Genomic DNA, 19,310 nt, shown 5'->3' with positions numbered 1-19,310 from the left:
CTTCAGATTAACTGAATTTAACTGTCTTTTTTCCTAATCGAGGATTTCAATAAAAAGGAGATCATTCCAATACCAGCTGTCAGTCCTAGTGCAGTCCTGGTAATTATCACCTTGTCAGACTTTGAAATCCTCCTTCATTCTATGCCAGAGTTCTGAGTTCATCTGAATTTATGAATTATTTGCAGAAATAACAAAACCTATCAGATTACCTTTCAACTTCATTCAAAATGAAATTAACTGGCAAGAAGACATAATGGCTTATGGGAAGACTTTCATACCCTTAAAATAGCAAACTGATTTCCTCTCTCTTTTACCAACTCTGCCTTTCCCTCACAGTTCTCTCCAATTAGCCTGCTACTTCTTTTTTCCTCTCACTGGAGGCTTAAAAGAGCAGGAAACTGGAAGGGCCAAATCATTTTTCAAAGTGCATGCCGGTGTGTGTGTGTGTGTGTGTGTGTGTGTGTGTGTGTGTGGTGTGTGTATAAATGCTGCTCATTCTGAAATGGTTTCAACATCTTCCTACTCAATCCCCACCGCCCATCCCCCAACACCAACTACTGCTGGTGAGGTTCTGGAAAGCAATCTTTGAACATGAAAATTAAACAAAAAGGACATTAGGAACAGAATTATTCTTTTTCCTTTTCTTTCCTTTTTCTCCTTTCATCACCTAGAAGGTGATTTATAAGTGTACAGCTCCAGCTCAAAACTCTTTCCTCAGACCCTTCCATTCTACAATCTTCTAAACATCTTATCTCAATGACCAACTGACATTTAAACTCAACATATCCATGGTGGGGACAGCTACATGCTCACCAAAACCCACCTAGACTACATTTCCCAATCTGCTGTGTGGGATGAAGGTTGTACCAACTTCTGACCCAAAATTTGGTTTGGACGTTGAGAACCGACTAATGCCACACATGCACCAAGAGAGGATGAACAGACTCATCACTCACATAATGAGGCTTTCAGGGAGAGCACGGCAGGCTCCCAAGCATGTCCAAAAATGGCTTGAGAGAGCAAGGAGGGGTGACTGGCTCTGGCTTTTGCTGTTGCTAGGGGTTGGGTCCAAGGTGAGGGTTCCCAATGTAGGCCAGGTTTTGAACTTCCTTGGTGTCAAGGGAGGGAGCATAAAACTTTCCTATTGGTTTGCTCACATGGGAGACAGAAGGAAGAGGGGGAGCTATGGGGCTTGAAAGGTGTCAGTAGTCAAACATCAAAAACAGAGTAAGGCTCTTTAGTATGCTATAGCTAGAATTCTCCTATTCAGCTTCAAAACCTAACACATTATCTTTCCCCTAAACAACTTCCCTTTCTCAAGGAATAGCCCTACCACCTACCACATACAAAGCCAGAAACGTACCCTTTTCACCAAGCCCCAAAATTTCCATTTTCTCATAGCATTTCTCAAAAACCTCCTCCTTGCCACCCTTTTCTTTCTCGGATGAGAAAACCACTGGAGGGGTCAAGGGCTCAGTCCCTGAAGTCCTTCTACCCAGGTTTGAATTCTAGATCCACACCTACCTCCTTGCTAGTTTGTAATCTTGGACATGTACTGAATCTTTCTGTACTTCAGTTTCTTCATTTGTAAAATGGAAATAGTTATAATACTTGCCTCCTCAGATTTGTCATCAGGATAGAATGAGTTAAAATTTACAAAATGCTTAAACTAATGCTTGTCACACAGTAAGTGCTACACAAATGTTTGCAATTTTTCTCTCACCTGGGTTTCTGCAGTAATTTCTAACCATCTCCCAATGATTTTTGTTTTCTCCAATTCATTCTCCACTTGAAAGCTAGAACAGACTTTCTAAAGCCAAATCCGACCATGTTTCTCATCTTATTTTAAAGCTCCAATCAAATTTGGACATTCCAACCCTCCCTTACATTGACTCTGACCTCTTCGCTTTCTCTACTGGAAAGGGCACAACAGAACTGCATTATTGGCCAAAGACACAGCCAATCCCAGCCAAAGGAGCCATCAAGAAATGTCCGAAGACAACTGCTAATAACAGTAACACACATGAGTTAAGAAGTAAAAATGAAATAGCATTCCTGAATCCAATGATATTTCTGGTAGAAATAATCAAAATAAAATAAATTTGACAATGTTTAAAGTAGCCCATGATGAAATGTGTGACAGATGAATGTACTGAAGAACTGCTTCTGACTGATAACAATGGAAACTGCACAATTTGATATGGAGAGAGAATGGAATTAGTAAAACGCTCAAATAAGAGTTCCAGCGGCTAAAACATCCCATAATAAAACGTGTTCATGACTAGGCATTGATAAAAGAATGTGGTGTTGCAAAATTTAACTTTGGGGATTTGAATTTGGTAAATTGGTGGTTTCATAGAAAACTCACAATGGCAGAAGCTATAACTTTCAAAAACTAATAAATTTAATCTTTGTCGTAAAATTTACACAGAAAATAATCGATCCCAGGGAAATAATTTTAGAAAAATGAAAATGGAAAAATTTGGAAATAGTTTATTAATTCTATATTAAAAATTATCCAAGGAATTAAACTGGCCCAACGGAGTTCACTCTAGCAATATCTTTCTCAGTGAAAAGCTATCAAGATTGCTAAGGTTCTCATTTTAAAATTTGTATTTTTAGACACAGAGTAAAAAATTGACTTGGGGGGTTCAAAACTGTAATGTCAAAGATGCCTTGTACTCCAACTAGACAACAACCTTTACAGAGGTCTAGGACCCTCTAACAAGCCAAGGACAGCTTCTGAAAAAAAAAAAACAAAAAAAAAAACCAAAACAAGAGCTGGGCAGCAATTTCTTTCCCTCTTGTCCCAAAGCCAATTTCTAAAGCACTTTCATCCAATATTCTTAGATACAGCCATATTTTAAGCATACTCTTAAAGCAGAAGAAAAGTCAACTCCTTCTGTGACTATAATAGTAACAACCCCTCATATCGGTATTGCATTTTCTATACTGCAAATTGATTTCATGTAAATAAGCTTATTTAGTATTCACATCATCCTCACAAAATTATGCATTAGTGCTCCCATACTGTAGTTGAGTAAACTGGGACTCAGAAAGGTTGAGAAATTTGACTAACATCACCCAACTGACAAGAAGTAGAGTCAGAATTCCAGTTTAGGTCCTTCTCATTCCAAGACCAGAGCTCATTCCATGAGGTAAGAGTTCACTGATCACCTGATTAACATCACAGCCCCAGTTGGAACTCCAGGCTCAGGAAGGCAGCAGATTATGAACCCCAGAGTTCCCAATCATTCCCAAATAGCCTTGGACCCTTGAGTCAACTGTATACCCCTGGGATCACCCATCATTCAGCACCACCACTCCCATTCCCAGGCTTCTGGCCTCTTCCAGGTACAGGAGGAGGAGGGCACGTAGTGCCTTGACTGAGCCCAGGCCAGATGACATTACCCAACCAGCTCAATCCTGCCTTCTCCCCTGCTTCCCTTGGGACCAGGCCGACCAACCCTCAGAAATGTTGTATATGAAAAAAGGGAAACCTTGTAGAGGTGATTAGTTTAAAGTCATTCTTGCTGTCCTTATGCTCTGCTCTCATCCCCTCCCTCCCCTTTCACAGCCCTAGCTTGGAGAACTTCCAAGGGTTTGTGGGCAGAACAAGAGCCTCTGAGCCATTTCTGCCAGAAACATTGGACAAGAGCTGAGCCAATGAAGGACTTCAGACCACCTCTTAGACACCCGGGGCACTGTGGGCGGGTTTCCTGTGTGTCACTCCCCAACTGCTGCTCCCCTGGCCATAAGCCAGACTCTCTCATGCCAATAAACGACATGCAAACGCCTGGCCTTTTTGTTTGTTTGGGTTTTTGTTTTCGTTTTTGTTTTTGGTTAATGTTTTCTAAATTGTTACATGTACAAAAAGTGATGGAGTTTAACAATAATCACTCTGCGACTCCGGAGAGCCAGTTGTCCTTGTTCCTTTAGGCCTAGGAGTCATATGTTTTAGTGATTCAGAGAAGAAAGAGAAGAATTCAGAAGAAGAAACCACTCCACCTTAGTCTGGAGTGATCTCTGCAGTGGTAAAGGACAATCTGCTGATGCCCTTCGCATGCCCTTTCCTGTTTTACTGCTACTGAACCCGACAGGATATTGCCAGGACACAGCCTGCATGGGCCTGCCACGTTGCCTTAACATTCCTCCTGGGATACTGATTCCTATTTACTATGAGGTTATCTCTGCCTTCTGCTGGTTCTAATCATCGAAAATTCAATTTAATTCAACATATATTTACTGTGGGCCTAGTAAGGACAAAGCCAGCTCTGAAGCTATCTAAATAAATACCTATCCTCAAAGGGCTTATAATTAATGGTATCCTGAATTCAGCCCTTTCTATTTTTTCTGCATTTCAATTATGTGGTTTGTCATTGTGTTTTGCTCAATTTGGGGCAAGTCCTATTTCTTTACAGTACTTCTGATAGTTGGTTCCATATTTGGAACCATTCCATCCCATGGTACACACTCATCCCTCAGTCTTCCATCAAACCCAGAAAGCTCTGCCTCATGCCTCTCTCTGCTGAGTCTCCACTGCTGCCTTTCACAGAAAAGTGCTTTGCAAACAGTGCCCCTCCTGGTGCTTCTGACCAAAGGTCCCGCTGAGACAGATTTGAAAAGGACTGCTTGTGTTTAGCCCAGCAGCTCCACACACATTTGACCACAGAACGGTCCTTTCGCCTAACACTTCTCCAGAACCCTCATTGGGAAGCAACTGCTTCAACCAACACCATCTGAAGAGCAAGGGGTGGGGTGGGGGTGCTGTTTTCACCCAAGTCCCGGTTTTTACCCTCTTGGAGCCTTCATGTCTTTGAAGACAGTCTTTTAGACTTCTCTCCCCAGTCCTGTGAAATTGACTCTGGATGCCCTGCTATGGCCAGGCTCAGATTTCTCAATGTCCCTCCTAAAGCACATGGTTGCCTTCACCCCTTCTATATTTTGCTGCTGACTTTTTTGAGCCCAATCTTAAGACCTTTCATGTATGCCTATTGTATTTCCTCTAGTGAGTCTGAGCTTATGATATTTTTTTTAAAATCTCTTCCCGTCCTGATTGAATCCTTTTCAGTTTTGTGTTAGCCCAGAATTGATCAATTGCTTTCATCTGAAAGTCACTGATAATAAGCAGTGAAGAGGACAGCGTCAACTGCAAAGCCCCAAGGTACTCATTCAGGATGGCCTTCCACCTCCCGTGAACCAGCGCTGTTGGGTTACCACTACTTAGCTCCCTAGAAAGTATCATTATCCAACTGGGGCTGAACGTCTGCACCTGGCATGGGCTGGGCTTCCTCAAACTGTGAAGCTGAAACCTATGTTGGGGTTTCCCAGTAATGCAGACCTGCGGGGCGTGTGTCTCAAATGTAAAATGTGATCTGGCCTCATTTTCTTATTTTCACCTAGAAGTGGTTATGCTAGAGCTGCCGTTGGGTCCTTATGACTAATTTTTCCACTGGTACCTGTAACACCATTAGATATGCGCTACATCTCAGGGCATAGGTGTTTTGAATGCAAGCATAAAATATTACTGAAGAACATAGAACTGCTGATTTTAAAGACTGGTCCACTATGGTGCAGGGTTCCTAACCATCCTTTGGGGATCTGGCTCATCTGCTGGGCATCTCCATTTCACTGACAGGGCTTATAGAGGCTGGGAACTGACCTCGACATCACACTTATTTTCAACTTAGCTCTGGGAAAATAAGAATAGCATCGCAAGATGTCCTAGGAAGCCACTTACAAAACTTCCCCCAAAGCCTCTTGTGCTGCCCTGCTGTTTTGATTGCAGCAATCAAAACAGACTGTCCCAGGCATGGGGGCCTGATTGATGGGTTTCATTATAATTTGATGTGGGGACTGGTATTTAGTGGGGCTCTCATTTTCCCTACTTCCTCTGCTCTAGAAGATCAGAAATATAAAACCGCCAGAAAGGTGATGTTGTTTTTCTGATGTGTCAAGCATTTTTGAAAAGGACAAGGTTTACTGCTCAGACTCCTGTTTGATGTTTGAACAGAAACACTGTGGTGGCATTTAAGTCTCTCTGCTGGCTGTCAGGCAGGCAAACTCTGGGACATAAAACCACCTTTTCACACTGTTGCTTCTTTAAGCCAAAAGGTATGTATCTGCCCCTTGAGGTACTCTGGGGTCCAGTGAGGAGACTGGCCTGCCTAGAGGAGGCCGTGTATGTAGAGGAATTGCCTTAAGAATGGTGAGGGAGGGGGACATCCACAGAGAGTAAATACTCTCACCATGGCCAATTTCAAGCAATCAATGGGTCATCACTGAATGCAAAGCTGGGAAGAGATACACAGCAGCATACCGTCACATAGCATTTCTGCCACAGATACAATAGACATACCCTCAAGTAAAATGTAGTAAAATAATCGGGAAGTGGTGAGTTTGACTAGGTATTACCTTTGTTTTTAAAATTATTTAATTGTAAGTTTACATAACTTCAGTTTTAATAATGGCTCTGTTTAACAACTATTTAGTAAAATCCCTAAAAAACTAAACAGTTGGCTCTCATAAGCCTGTACAAGTCACTTTTAGCACCCCACTGGCTGGGAAGAAGTGTGGGCATCATGTGGTAGCTAAGAGGTCAAGTTCATAGCACCCTTGGCGTATCCAAAACTATCTAGGCAGAATTTAACAGGGGCAGAAATGACCACAGAGTGGGTGGGTGGGAGCAAAGCCTGGAAAATGCTATTTTGTTGTGGCTGTTTTGACCCTGTTTCTATTTCTATTCCTGGATCATGGGCAGCAACTGAAACCCAATCCGACGTGTGGGCACTGAGGTCTCCCTCTGCAAATGCAGCTGTGTGAAATGCTTCCATCATGTGCCGCTCCCCACAAGGAAAGCCTGCTCCCTGCTAAACTGGACAGAGCTAAAACTTGGCCGGGCATGGTGGCTCATGCCTGTAATCCCAGCACTTTTGGAGGCTGAGGCGGGTGGATCACCTGAGGTCAGGAGATCAAGACCAGCCTGGCCAACATGGTGAAACCCCATCTCTACTAAACATACAAAAATTAGCTGGACATGGGGGCGGGCACCTGTAATCCCAGCTACTCAGGAGGCTGAGGCAGGAGAATCACTTGAAACCAGGAGGCGGAGGTTGCAGTGAGCTGAGATCGTGCCCCTGCACTCCAGCCTGGGCAACAGAGTGAGACTCGGTCTAAAAAAAAAAAAAAAAAAAAAAAAAAAGCTATAATTTGCCCCCACCTTTCCCTAGAATGTGTGGTTGTGTCCTGAAGGCTTACTCCTTTGGTCAGCTCCTCCTCTCCTTTGCCTGGGATGAGCCAAGTCACAGGGCATGTCCCAGGATGCCCCCTCAAACGCCCACAGTGAGTAGTGCCTTCTGCCTGAGCCTCAGGAACAGAGGCAGCCCCAACATGTCCAGCTTGGGCCGGCAGCTCCGAGGCCTGGAGAAGGCTCTGCCCAAACAGTCATTTGCCAGAGCACAGATGAAAACAGAACAGCCCAAGTCCAGGAAGAGAAAGGGTTATGGAAATGGATCTGTGTAACGACACAGCGTGAGTGCAATTAATTGTTGTCAAAGCATTTTGCTGGCTGCATTCATCTCTTATGTAGGAGAACAAAACTGTCATAACGATGACAACTTTATTCAACATTGGTGCAATTACCAAACCTAAAAATAGGATGCAAAAGGAGGATTTTCTTGAGAGGGCTGAGCTCTGCTACCCATGTTGCATGCCTGGAACAGTCCACCCCGAAGATGGAGAGGGGAAAGGAGGGAGCTAAGATTCATTGACTGTTGTCATGTGTTACCAGAAGAAGCATTTTACCCGTTTTTATCTACATAATCCTCCCTTCCCCTCTTTGAAGGGAAGTGCCGTCGGGTGGAGCACTGAGGACCGAGATTTGTTGAGCACCAATTTTGAGACAGGCTCAACAAGCATTCTGTACATAATTTACTTAAATTATCACAAGAATACTGAAAGGGAGGTATTATTAGCCTCATTTTACAGATAAGAAAGTTGAGTCTCTAAAGGTTAAGAAGTTTGCACAAGATCCTGTAGCCAAAATCCTTCCGATTATAAAGTCATTCACATAGAATTGCTTGCTGTGAAACATGTGAGCTCAGCAGAGCCACACTGCTGTCCCATCGTCATCCCCTTTTCTCTTCTATCTCACATCCCACTGTCCTCCTGGACTCCATCACCCCTTCAGGAATGAGAAAATGGTCAAAGCCTTGGCGTCAAAAGGACTTGGGTGGAAGTCTAGGCTCCATGACTTATTAGCAATTGTGACCTTGGCTCAATTGCTAGACCTCTATAAGCTTTAATATTTTCAACTATGCATTGAAGGCAGCAATTATTCCCATTCCATAATATTGATGTGGGGATTAAATGAGACTACATATGTCAAGTGCTTTGCAGAGCATCCAGCACATGGCAAGTACTCGACGGCAGCGGTTATCATTATTAGCAGAGAACATGACACTGAAAAGAGGGGTCGGGTCCCAGCCTGACCTCCATTCAGGATACTATAGACAGGAATGGGGCCTCGGGAGCGCGGCAGCATCCAGGAATCTTCACTCCTGTTCCACGTGGCCAGTTGGCTTCATGGTCCTCCCAAAGGGAGGGACCTTGCCCTGGAACGGGCACAGGGCAGAGTAAGGATGTGATACAGTTTGGATGTTTGTCCCCTCCAAATCTCATATTGAAATGTGGTTGCCAATGTTGGAGGTGGGGCCTGGTAGGAGGCGACTGGATCGTGGGGGCAGATCCCTCATGAATGGCTTAACGCCACCCCCTTGGGGATGAGTGCACTCTCGCTCAGTTCACATGAGATCTGGTTGTTTAAGCATCTGAAACCTCTCCCTTCTCTCTTGCTCTTCACCATGTGACACGCCTGCTATCCCTTTGTCCTCCACCATGATTAGAAGCTTCCTGGGGCCCTCAGCAGAGGCAGGAGCCATGCTCGTACAGCCTGCAGAACTGTGAGCCAAGTAAATCTCTTTTCTTCATAAATGACCTAGGCTCGGGTATTCCTTTATAGCAGCACAACAATGGATTGGCCCAGATGGCAGGGAAGACTCGCTCTCTACAGTGAGTGTGCTGACCACACGCAGGGTACTGTTCTAAGTTATTTGCAGGTATGAACTCATCTAATCTTTATAGAAAGACAGTGTGGTAGGTGCCATTATTCTTCCACCTTAGCAAAGCGAAAAGTGAGCTTTAAGTGACTCTTCCAGGTTCCCCTCTGACCCTTTGGGCACAGCCACACCAGGCCTATAGCTCTACCTCTCTAAAGAATGGGAACCAGTTCACCAACACCATCTTCAGGAGATGACTCTGCCCCACTGGGAAGCTCTCTCCTTGATGCATGCTTGGAAAGGTGAGCTTTTTGTCTCTCAAGGAAAATAATTCACTTTGTATTTTGGAAAACAGAGGAGTTTCTCCTGCTTTTCCTCTCTTCTTCCCTTTGGTCACTTCTGTGGGATACACAATAAGAGACTGGGCAATAAGAACAAAATTATGTGAGAAGAGGCAGACTCGGGTTTAAATCCCAGCTACAGCTAGACATACCCGTTGCTAGCTGTGGCTCTCTGCAAGTGACTCCTCTTCTCAGTTTCCTCATCTATAAAAGAGAGATCATATCCACCTTGTGGTACTGTCATGAGGATCAGGGAAAAGCATATGAAGCATCTAGATCACTGCCAGGTGCCTTGGTTTATAACTGTCATTATTTGGCCACTTCTTCATAGCATCAAGCCCTTGTTCTGCGCTACTTCACCTAGGGAAGACTCACCTTCCCTGAGGCTCCCTAGTTCTCTCATGGGTGACGTGGGGACGAGAACAGCTAACCTGCTGTGCATGATCACTGTGAGGGGTGGGTGAGGTCACCGTGTGAGCATTTAACACAGTGCCTGGCGCACAGCACGTGCCCCATCAACTGTGCCCTTTACTCTTATCTTTATCATCATGATTAGGTTCTCCCAGGAACTGAAAATTCACTGAAACTCCCAACAGATCACGAGAATTATTTCCCAATCACAACTTGTGGGAGGGAAATATCTGGATGTTTCTCTTTCATAAACATAAGAGCTGTCAGGCCAGTGGCAGTGGCTTAGCCTATAATCCCAGCACTTCGGGAGGTGAAGGTGAGCAGATTGCTTGAGTCCAAGAGTTTGAGACCAGCCTGGGCAACATGGCAAAACCCAATCTCTACAAAAAATACAAAAATTAGCCAGGCATGGTGGTATGCACCTGTAGTCTACTCGGGAGGCTGAGGTGGGAGCAACACCTGAGCCCAGGAGGGTCAAAGCTGCAGAGAGCCATGACTGCACTACTGCACTCCAGCCTGGGCAACAGAGTGAGACCCTGCCTCAAAAAAAAAAAAAAGACATTTCTACTTCCATTTTAATGGTCTTTGTGTACTTGTGTCTCCTATTATGAGCCACTTCAAATCTTTCTGAAAGGAGACAGAGTATAGAAACAAAACAGCTCCATGGTGAGAAGTAACATGGACCATTCACCTTCTACATCCAGTTGCATTTGCAGGACGGCTGTGCGGTTAGATTAGCGTCTGCAGCCTGCCATCCAAGGCTTGCCTCTCTGGATGAGGGTCACTAGTCTTCTCAGGAATGAAGCCAAAGCCAGGCCCAAGCAGCCGAAAGGTAACTCTATCCCTAACAACAGTTACCTGGTCAGTAAAAAGGGCATTGGCCAAGAGGAAGCCTTCTCCCAAAATCATCACCTCAAATTCTCCAGTTTTATACCATAAACCTCAGAGTAAAAGTCTGCATTTTGTTTTCCACAGAATTTTTAGCAGCATGATGCCTTTTTGAAAATTTGCCTTTTCTTCCTATCAGTTTTCCAACCATATGTAGACAAATTCAGCTGTAATGGTTGAAATGAGAGAGCCAGTTAAGTGAGACACTCAAGTTGTCGCTGCATTTTAATAAACATAGCACACAATGTGTTGCTACACAAACACCATTCATAAACCTGAGTCACAGGTTTCAGATGGGAGCTGGGGACGTGTATAAATAGCCTGTGTATGTTAAACAGTAGAAAAGAAAAGAAGTTTGGGGAATAAGGTCAAAATCATTGTGCCCAATTTAAACATCATAAAAATCTCAGCCTTGTCATTATTTACAACCCCCAGCGTAACTCCCACCCAAAAGAGAATGCCAAACGGAAAATTCTAAATAAGATGATGTCCTCATGTCGACCTAAACAGTACAAATGATGCAGCATCATAAAACGAAGTTATAATTATGTTGTCTCACTTCCTGGCTGCCGGATGCCCACGGTACAGAGCAGCCACTCCACAGGATTTTCTGAGCTCTGAGCTGTCTGGGGTTTTTGTAAGAACATAGCTTTGACTAGCATTGACCAATTGATTTGCATTTAATGACTCTGTGATGGTTTGAGGTGGCAAAAGAAGAATACAACTTGTGTGGTGGAGAACTAACACCTCGATCATGTTGCAAACGTTTCAAAAATGCATTTTTCCTATATTCACCCCTCCTCAGCTGAAAATAGCCCAGCAGGCTCAAGGCTGGTTGCAGCTGAAGACAAATCCCACACACCCTCCAGCCCCTCCCATTTGAGAAAAAGGGCATGGCCATGGCTTGGAAGAAAGGCAACAAGAGTCTTGGGCAGCCAAGACATTCTCGAGGCTTTCAACAGGTCCCTGCAGACTTGGCCTTGACTCTGGGTCATTCTGTTCCTTAGCAAGCACCTTGCGGCCTTCCAGCCTCCGCTCCCAGGAACTCATTTGAACTTGCAAGGTGCTGTTCAATGAAGTGGATTCAGGAAGCAGCAATTCTCTCTCAGGAGAGGTCTAGTGTTTCGTCACCTACTCCCCCACACCACTGATGCTCAGAAGGGCTCTAGGACCCCATGTGTGGAATTCGAATGCCAAAGATTGACAAACAGGGTGACACAGACACGCAGGGTTAATTCGGCTCCCAGCTGCTGCATGATCCCAGCTCCCATTCAGTCTGACTGCCTGCCGGGTCTATTTCTCACGTATCCTCATTCTGGTCCCTCCTCCAGTCACCAGCAGAAATGCACCTCTTCGTCTCAGGCCTCTCCCATCTCAGTCTCTGATGATGTGCATGGTCTTTGCGTTAAGAGCTCACTAAAGTGTAGATCATGCTGAATGCAAAAAAAAAAAAAAAAAAAAAAAAAGGAGAGGAAGGTGTTAGTAGAAGCCCACAGAGGACTCAGGCTGCCCCTCAGGAGAGGGACCTTCCAGAGGCCAGACCCCTTGGCTTCTCCCTCATTCCTGTCACTACAGCATCTCGCCAACTCCACTACTGTGCCCCTTCTACTTCCCACAACACTGGAATAAAAATTTTTGGGGAAAGCATATTGTATCCCTTGGATAAAAGATGTGAAAGCTCTAAGTACCTATTATCATTCTCATCAGGATGATGACTATGGTTGCTTCCTTTTTGTGCAATTGCAGGGCAGGTCTGGGGGTGGAGGTGGGGGTGCAGTGGATTCTTTATGCCACCAGCTGCCATGTGCTTGCATGATGGCTGTGTCCAGGGGCTCCCAGATGATGCTGGATAATACGTTAGTGCTGGGGGAAAGATCATCATCGCTACTGCAAAGGCCAGCGTGGAAACATAAGCCCTCTGGGCACCAGAACTCAATGAATTCTTGATTGGGTAACTCCCTGGCCCTCCTATTTTTAATGGACTCCAGGAATTAAACATGCATTAAAAGTGTGTGACCTAAAGTATTGCCCCACTACTACTAAGAGTGGGGTGAAGGGGACATGTATCCCTGTGCTCTTAGTAAGGGCTTCAGGGTAATTTTGCAAGGCTGAGGAATGATCTGCACCAAAATATACCTCTTTGTCTATTTCACAGAAAAAGAAACCAACTATCTTTTCACATTATAGTGAGAAAAAAAGATTCATCTAAGAAGTAAAACCAAAGGAAAGAAATGAAAAGGTTTGACTTCTAACCCTTTGCAGCTGTGGATGCCCAATGAGCTCCTCTGAGTAGCTGAAGTTCCATCTTCAGGAACCTCACACACCTCATGTACACAGAGAACCACTGGTCAGACCTGGAGCAAGAGGGACTTACTCTACTTGCGGAAGCTGAGGGCCAGATGAGGAGTGACAGCAGGGGGAGAAGCCACATTCTAACTCCAAAGCCAGTGCTTTTTGCGTAACAGTACTAAGCCTCAAGTGGATACCTTTGTTTACTCACTTTCATTCATTATGCCAGACACTATTCTCAGTGCTGGGGAAAACGGTGAGTGTGCAGCCCCAATTCCTGCCTTGAGGAAGCATACAGCTAAGCTGTAACAACAAACCACGAGGGTTCAGTGAGTGCCAGGCACGGGCCAGGACACTGCAGACGCAGAGGTGAATGAAACCGACGTGGTCTCCAGTGTCAAGGAACAAGTAAACCATAAATAACATAGATGGAGAGAAATAAACCTGAGGAGGAACAGGCATGATCCAGGATAACCACGCAGGAGGGTGGTCCTACTACTTCAGGTTTGAAAAAAAATCTTTCTACAGAGCAGACACTGTTCACACTGGGCTCACTAGCTAGTATTAGTATCTGCATTAGCTAGTCCCCTTCTAGCACAACCCTCAAATATCACCTGGTCCACAAGGCAACCTGAGAAGTGGGGTGATGGGTGCCATGCGGTTCAAACAGGACAGAAGAAAGAGCACAGGCTCTGAAGCCAGATGTTGCTAACTATTAGCAGGGACCTGAGACACATTTCTTAACCTCTCCAAAGTCCTCAGGAGCCCCTCAGGAAGCTCAAACTATAAACTATCAACCCCGTCTTCCCCGCTGTTGTGTGGGTCTCTAGCCCTGAGCTCAGTTCAGACATGGCTCTGCATACACGAGTCCCCTTCCCTCCCTCCCACGGTGGCCTGCGCTGACGCTGCTGTGCTCTCCACCAGCTCCGGATCTGAGGGGCTGGCAGCTCCTAAGGCAGGAGAAACAGAGTCTTTTAAGCAGCCCCAAAGAGCACCAAGGGGCCAGATTCAACAAAGAATGTGGGTGCCCGTGGCGGCCACCCAGGGTCCCAGTGAGGCTGCAGGAACTGTTTCCAATTTTGTTTTAGAAACAAAGTGATTACCACATGTATCATGAAGGCAGGGCCAAGCTGAAGTAATGAATTAGAGGACAAACAATCAAACAGACTGTCTGGAACACACTCGGTTACAGAACAATCACACCCATCTAACCGAGAGGAGCTGCCAAGACCTCCCTACCCCACCCCCTCCCACCCCCGCAGCGGAGCACGCACAGCCGCTTCCCTCCCTGTGAACTCATATGGCTTCTTCCCCGCGACGCCTCGGCTCCAGCAGTTACTGCAACAAAACTGAAATGCGGGAAAGTCTCGCCTCTGTCTTCATCCACACTGAGGTGGATCCCAGGCTAAAGGGACAGGAGCTAATGAAAACAATGGTCTCATTCTGTTGGCTTAGAGGAGAGACAGTGCTGTCTCTGGGGACAGGCCACTCAGCCCATGACTCTGCAGAAGGGGAAGCCTGTGGCTCCACAAAGAAAGCAGGGTTGAGCACACTGCAGGGAAGAAACCTAACCTCCAAGGTGTCAAGTCCCTAAGCCCACGATGGCTTTGTCCACATTCTGTAGGTCTCCCAAGACAGAAACCCATCTGACAAGCCTTTGGTTGTTAAATGGTTCAGACTTGGAGTCAGAAGGACTTAGGTGAACCCACTGGGCACCGTAGAAATCTCCGGAGGCTTCAAAGACCGTCAGGCTCCCTGCAGGCTGGAGCAGTAAACATCTCAGAGCACCCCACAGAGTCTGCGGACACTGGGGGTGTAAAGGGGAGGGAAGGCAGAACCAAGTAGAATGCTCCAGAGCCACCAAGGTGTGCATCAAGATTGTCCAGAGAGCTTGTTTAAAACGCAGAGCCCAGCCCTGGAAAGTTTGAATAGGTAGCTATAAGACCAGGAATCTGCATTTTTAAAAAGCACACCTTCCTCCCTTCCTTACCCCACACTTTGATAAAGACTTTTCTAGAGGTTTTCTAAGATAGCCAGCAGTTAAGAGCTACTGGGCACGGTGGCTCACGCCTGTAATCCCGGCACTTTGGGAGGCTGAGGCAGGTAGATCACATGAGCCCAGGAGTTCAAGACCAGCCTGAGCAACATGGCAAAACCCTGTCTCTACAGAAAAATACAAAAATTAGCCGAGCATGGTGGTACATGCCTATAATTCCAGCTACTCAGGAGGCTAAGGCAGGAGGATCCCTTGAGCCTGGAGTTCAAGGCTGCAGCAAGCTATGATCCTGCTATTGTAGTCCAGCCTGGGAGACAGAGTGATACCCTCAAAAAAAGAAAAAGGAAAAAGGAGTTCAGTCTTTGAAATCGGACTCAAGATGTACTACTTACAGCTGTCACACTATTAGCTGGAATTCAGGAAAATTATCTAACTTCTCAGATTCAGTTCATTTTTCATATGTGAGTGAGGATAGTATTTATCTTATGAATTGAGCAATAGGTACAAAGCTCTGAGCACAAAGCCTGGCTCATTTTTATATGTCAGAACTTTGGGAGGCTGAGGCAGAAGGGTCACTTGGGCCTAAGAGTTCGAGACCTGCCTGGGCAACACAGTGAAACCCCATCTCTACAAAAAATTTTAAAATTAAAAAAAAAAAAATTAGCCAGGCATGGTGACACACACCTGCAGTCCCAGCTACTCAGCTTAAGGTGGGAGAATCGCTTGAGCCAAGTTCAAGGCTGCAGTGAGCAGTGATGGCACCACTGCACTCCAGCCTGGGCAAAACAGTGAGACCCCATCTTTAAATAAAAATTAAAAAATAAATAAAAATTAAAAAATGCTGGACAAATGTAGCCACATTCTGGCCTGCCACAGCCCAATCCAAACCTAGGGGTGGCGTGCAGTCCAACATCCTGACCCCTCCTCCTCTTCACCTGGCTGCTGTCAACCATGCCCTTTTGGAGACATCACCGGGAGGTTTGGAGATCACCATGGCCCTGCCACAGGTAATGATGGAATCGCAAGTGACAGGTGAGAGTCCCCAGAGATGAGCCAAAGAGGAGCAGGAAGGAGGAGGAGACATTTGCGGAAAAGGCACTCTCTGGGTGTCAAACCACAAGACAGTCTGTTTATAGCTATCTGCTTAGTTAGGATGTTCTGAGCAGAGAGGTGAAAAGAGGGGAGACTCCTGAAACGGGACTGCAAAGTCAGCAGGTTTTTCTTAATTGGAACGGTGTTATGTAATATTGGGAAAATTGTAAATGAAGCATTTAGCGACCCAAAATGCCACTTTATGAACCGTGACAGCCACTGTGGGGCTGGGGCGGGGAGTTTGGGGCCTCTGTTATGGTTCCCAAGAATCCTTGCAAACAGGCCACAGGGCAAGGGACAGTGAGGATGAGCCTGAGCCCCTGTGGCCACAGGCAACCTGCTGGGCTGAGCTGCAGAGTTGTGAGAGGCAGGAAGCCCTATAGGGAAGAAGGAGTAGCCAACTGCACTTCACCAGTTATCTCCAAAGGGATGTTGAGAGGGTGTTTTCACTGCGTGGCCCTAAGGATGTGCCGATCAGCAGGCAAGGCCTCCTGCAGGATCTCCTGCCCCCTTACTTGTTTATACAGAAGCCCTTGCTCCTGAGCCAGAGTCAGACAGCTGGGACCACACCTGAATGGCCATGACTCCCACTCTCGCACGCCATCTCCCAAAGGCCGCCTCCCAGAGGCCAGCCTGAAATTCTCTTCCTTTTGCTGCAGGAGTCAAAACCACCAGGAGGGGCAGATACTCACCAGTAAAGGTAGTAGAAGAAGGAGAGGAGATAGAAGGCCAGCTTACACCAGGCCTCCTTCTGACAGTAACTCAAAGTGTCGGCATTCATGACCGCCGGTGGGTCGTAGGCTAGTTCTGAGCTATCTGCTGGACAGTGGAAATACCTGCAGGGAGAGAGAACATCACTGTCTCTGAGGTCCTGGTACTTCTGGCATCACCTGGGCAAGCCCTTCCGATGCAGGGCTTCTGTCGAGCAATCCCTGCCAAGCAATTGCCTGCCTTCTGCCCAAATCACAGTTGAAGCACCGCTGAAGAGTGGCTCAGCCACTATCTTCCAGCAGGTAGTAAATCCCCAAATACTCCAATCCACTGACATCATGGCAATTTCACCCATATACAAAGCTGCTCCAACAGAAGGGGAAATGTGTCACCTGGCGTTGCCTAGGAGTCTGAGGAAGAGCCGCCTCTCAGGACAAGTGCAGGCAGAGGTAAAGGGCTATACCACCACTGCTGGGATGCCACCATACCTCCATTCTACCCTAAAACTACTTTACACAGACCCTTATTGAAAATCCTGAATACTTCGGGACATCCTATTCTCACTTGAGCGTAGAGCAGTTTACAGGTGCTTTCCTTCTTGACAGTGGGACCTAGAACTCAAAAAGAACATCAGCCATCTGTCGGGAGAGAGCGGGCCCCGGACGGCAGCTGGGTGAGTGAAAGAACGTAGGTGGGAAAGAGGAGGAGGGGGAGCAGCTAATGCGAACTGTGTGTACTTCAAAATACTACGTTCCCAAGGCTCACCTGGCCACAGCCCCTGAGGAGGGGAGCCGTCAGGCTTGGTGAGACCTGGGGCAGGAGTCTGAGCCTCCTGAGTCCCTTGGGAAGTGGTCGCTGCCCCCAGGACACTGCCCCCAGGGACCTGGCCACAGCCTCCTGCCGAGCCCAAGAACAAATTACAGCTGGAATCTCTCAGTGAGTTCCTTTTTCAGCCATTCTGGTAAAGCCACCCAGAGGCCAGGAGTGCAAATAAATGGCTTCCCTGGGCTCTGGGACAGACAGTGGTTCTCAATGGTGGTAAAGGGCCCAGGGAGAGGGCTCCGACCGGGAGATTAATCACACTGGCTTTGAAGAACATCCTGCAATGTAGCAACTCGCAGATCCGGAATCTCAGCTACCTCCTCCTTCCCCTTCAGAGAATTGCACTGACGTTATCTGTCACTGACACTGTGCTGAAAAGAAATCACAAGCCAGTTTCGATGACAACTGCCAGCTCACAGCCCTCCAGGCCACTCATCTCTCCTCTTCCTGGGAGCCGATCTCAAAAGCTATTTGCTGTCACTGTGGTTTTATTCCCAGGTGACCTCATTAAGTGGAGGCAGAAGGGCAGGGTGGCCATGTGGCTCCGTGGAAAGAGCAAAGGCCCTGCCAGTCACCGGTCACCACATTGACTTTCCTTGGGTCAGTCATTAACCCATCTGAGCCTCAACTTTCTCATCAGTGAAATGGGGATGGAATTGCCCACTGCAAAGGGCTGTTGTGACCATTACGTGAGGCGATGTATGCAAATAACCTGGGAAGAACAGGTACTGAGTCAACAGCAGACAGTTCTATTTCCTTTAAGCAAACTAAGAGCCAGAGCAGGAGGGGACTTTCTCTTATGTGAAATGTCACTGGTCTGGACCTGTTGGGAAGGAGGGGGAGTAAAAAGGGGGATAAAGGGTGTACAAGGGCTCTGATTTTTAAAGGACTCCTCCCCTCCTCATTCTTTTTTTTCTTTCATGTTCTGAGAACTTACTAATTGCCAGGAACTAGACTAGATCCTGTCAGGGATTCAAAAAAAAGGTAAGACAAAGTCCCTATTGGCAAGGAGATTACAGCCCCTCCCTTCCTCCATAGAGATCAACTTTCCAAGTCTACGGACACTGGCTGCCTCTCCTTTTCCTCCCTTTTAGACAAGCGCTAGCCCCACGAAGCAGTGCCCTGATCGATGTTTTGTCCATTAATCACATTTCTGATACCCTGCCTTGACAGCCCCCTACTTGAAGGACCTTGGGACGAACTCCTTTTCTGGGGGAGAAGAGCCAGCCCCTGGGGCAGTGTGTCAGGTGGCAGGGACTCAGACTGGAATTCGTACAGAGGTGGGGCGTAACCTCAGCCCTGCCACGTCCGAGCTGAGCAACACAGGTTAAGTTGACTTAACCTTTGTGAGTCTCTGTGTCCCCATGTATCAAACACAGAAAATGAAACCCAGCTCACTTGGTTGTTGTGAATCCTGGATCTTCTATTTGACTTCTCTCTAATTCAGATGAGAGCAGATTGCCTTTACTTAAAGTGAGGCTTCTTGATGTAACCGAATCTTTTTCCTTCGTCCCTAAATCTGAGATTTCTTCTATCCTGCTGGCCCTGGTCAATGGCACCATCGACCTCCCGGCCACCCAGCCTAGACGCTTTCTCTCCCTCACCTGCACCCAATTATGGGCCAAGGCTTATCCAGTTCACCTCCACAGGTTCTCTTGTTCTCTCACCATTCTGACTCCCACCACCTGGGTCAAGGCTCTCTCA

General features: G+C 46.5%; 1 protein-coding gene across 1 annotated transcript in view; it reads right to left on the bottom strand.

Annotated features, from left to right (window-relative positions):
* Positions 1-10,903: 10,903 nt before the first annotated feature.
* CNIH3 (cornichon family AMPA receptor auxiliary protein 3) overlaps positions 10,904-19,310 on the bottom strand; it is a 118,154-nt gene continuing 109,747 nt past the window's right edge. Inside the window, exons 5-6 of the mRNA XM_004028459.5 lie at positions 16,766-16,909; positions 10,904-12,129 (exon numbers count right to left, since the gene is read on the bottom strand). Of these exons, the coding sequence (XP_004028508.3) occupies positions 12,102-12,129; positions 16,766-16,909 (172 nt within the window). The 3' untranslated portion in view covers positions 10,904-12,101. The remainder of the gene's footprint in view (positions 12,130-16,765; positions 16,910-19,310) is intronic.

Source organism: Gorilla gorilla, chromosome 1 (genome assembly GCF_029281585.2).
Source record: "Gorilla gorilla gorilla isolate KB3781 chromosome 1, NHGRI_mGorGor1-v2.1_pri, whole genome shotgun sequence".
Classification (NCBI taxonomy): Eukaryota; Metazoa; Chordata; class Mammalia; order Primates; family Hominidae; genus Gorilla; species Gorilla gorilla.
Note: the sequence above shows the minus strand (reverse complement) of the source record. Positions and strands in the feature narration are given on the sequence as shown.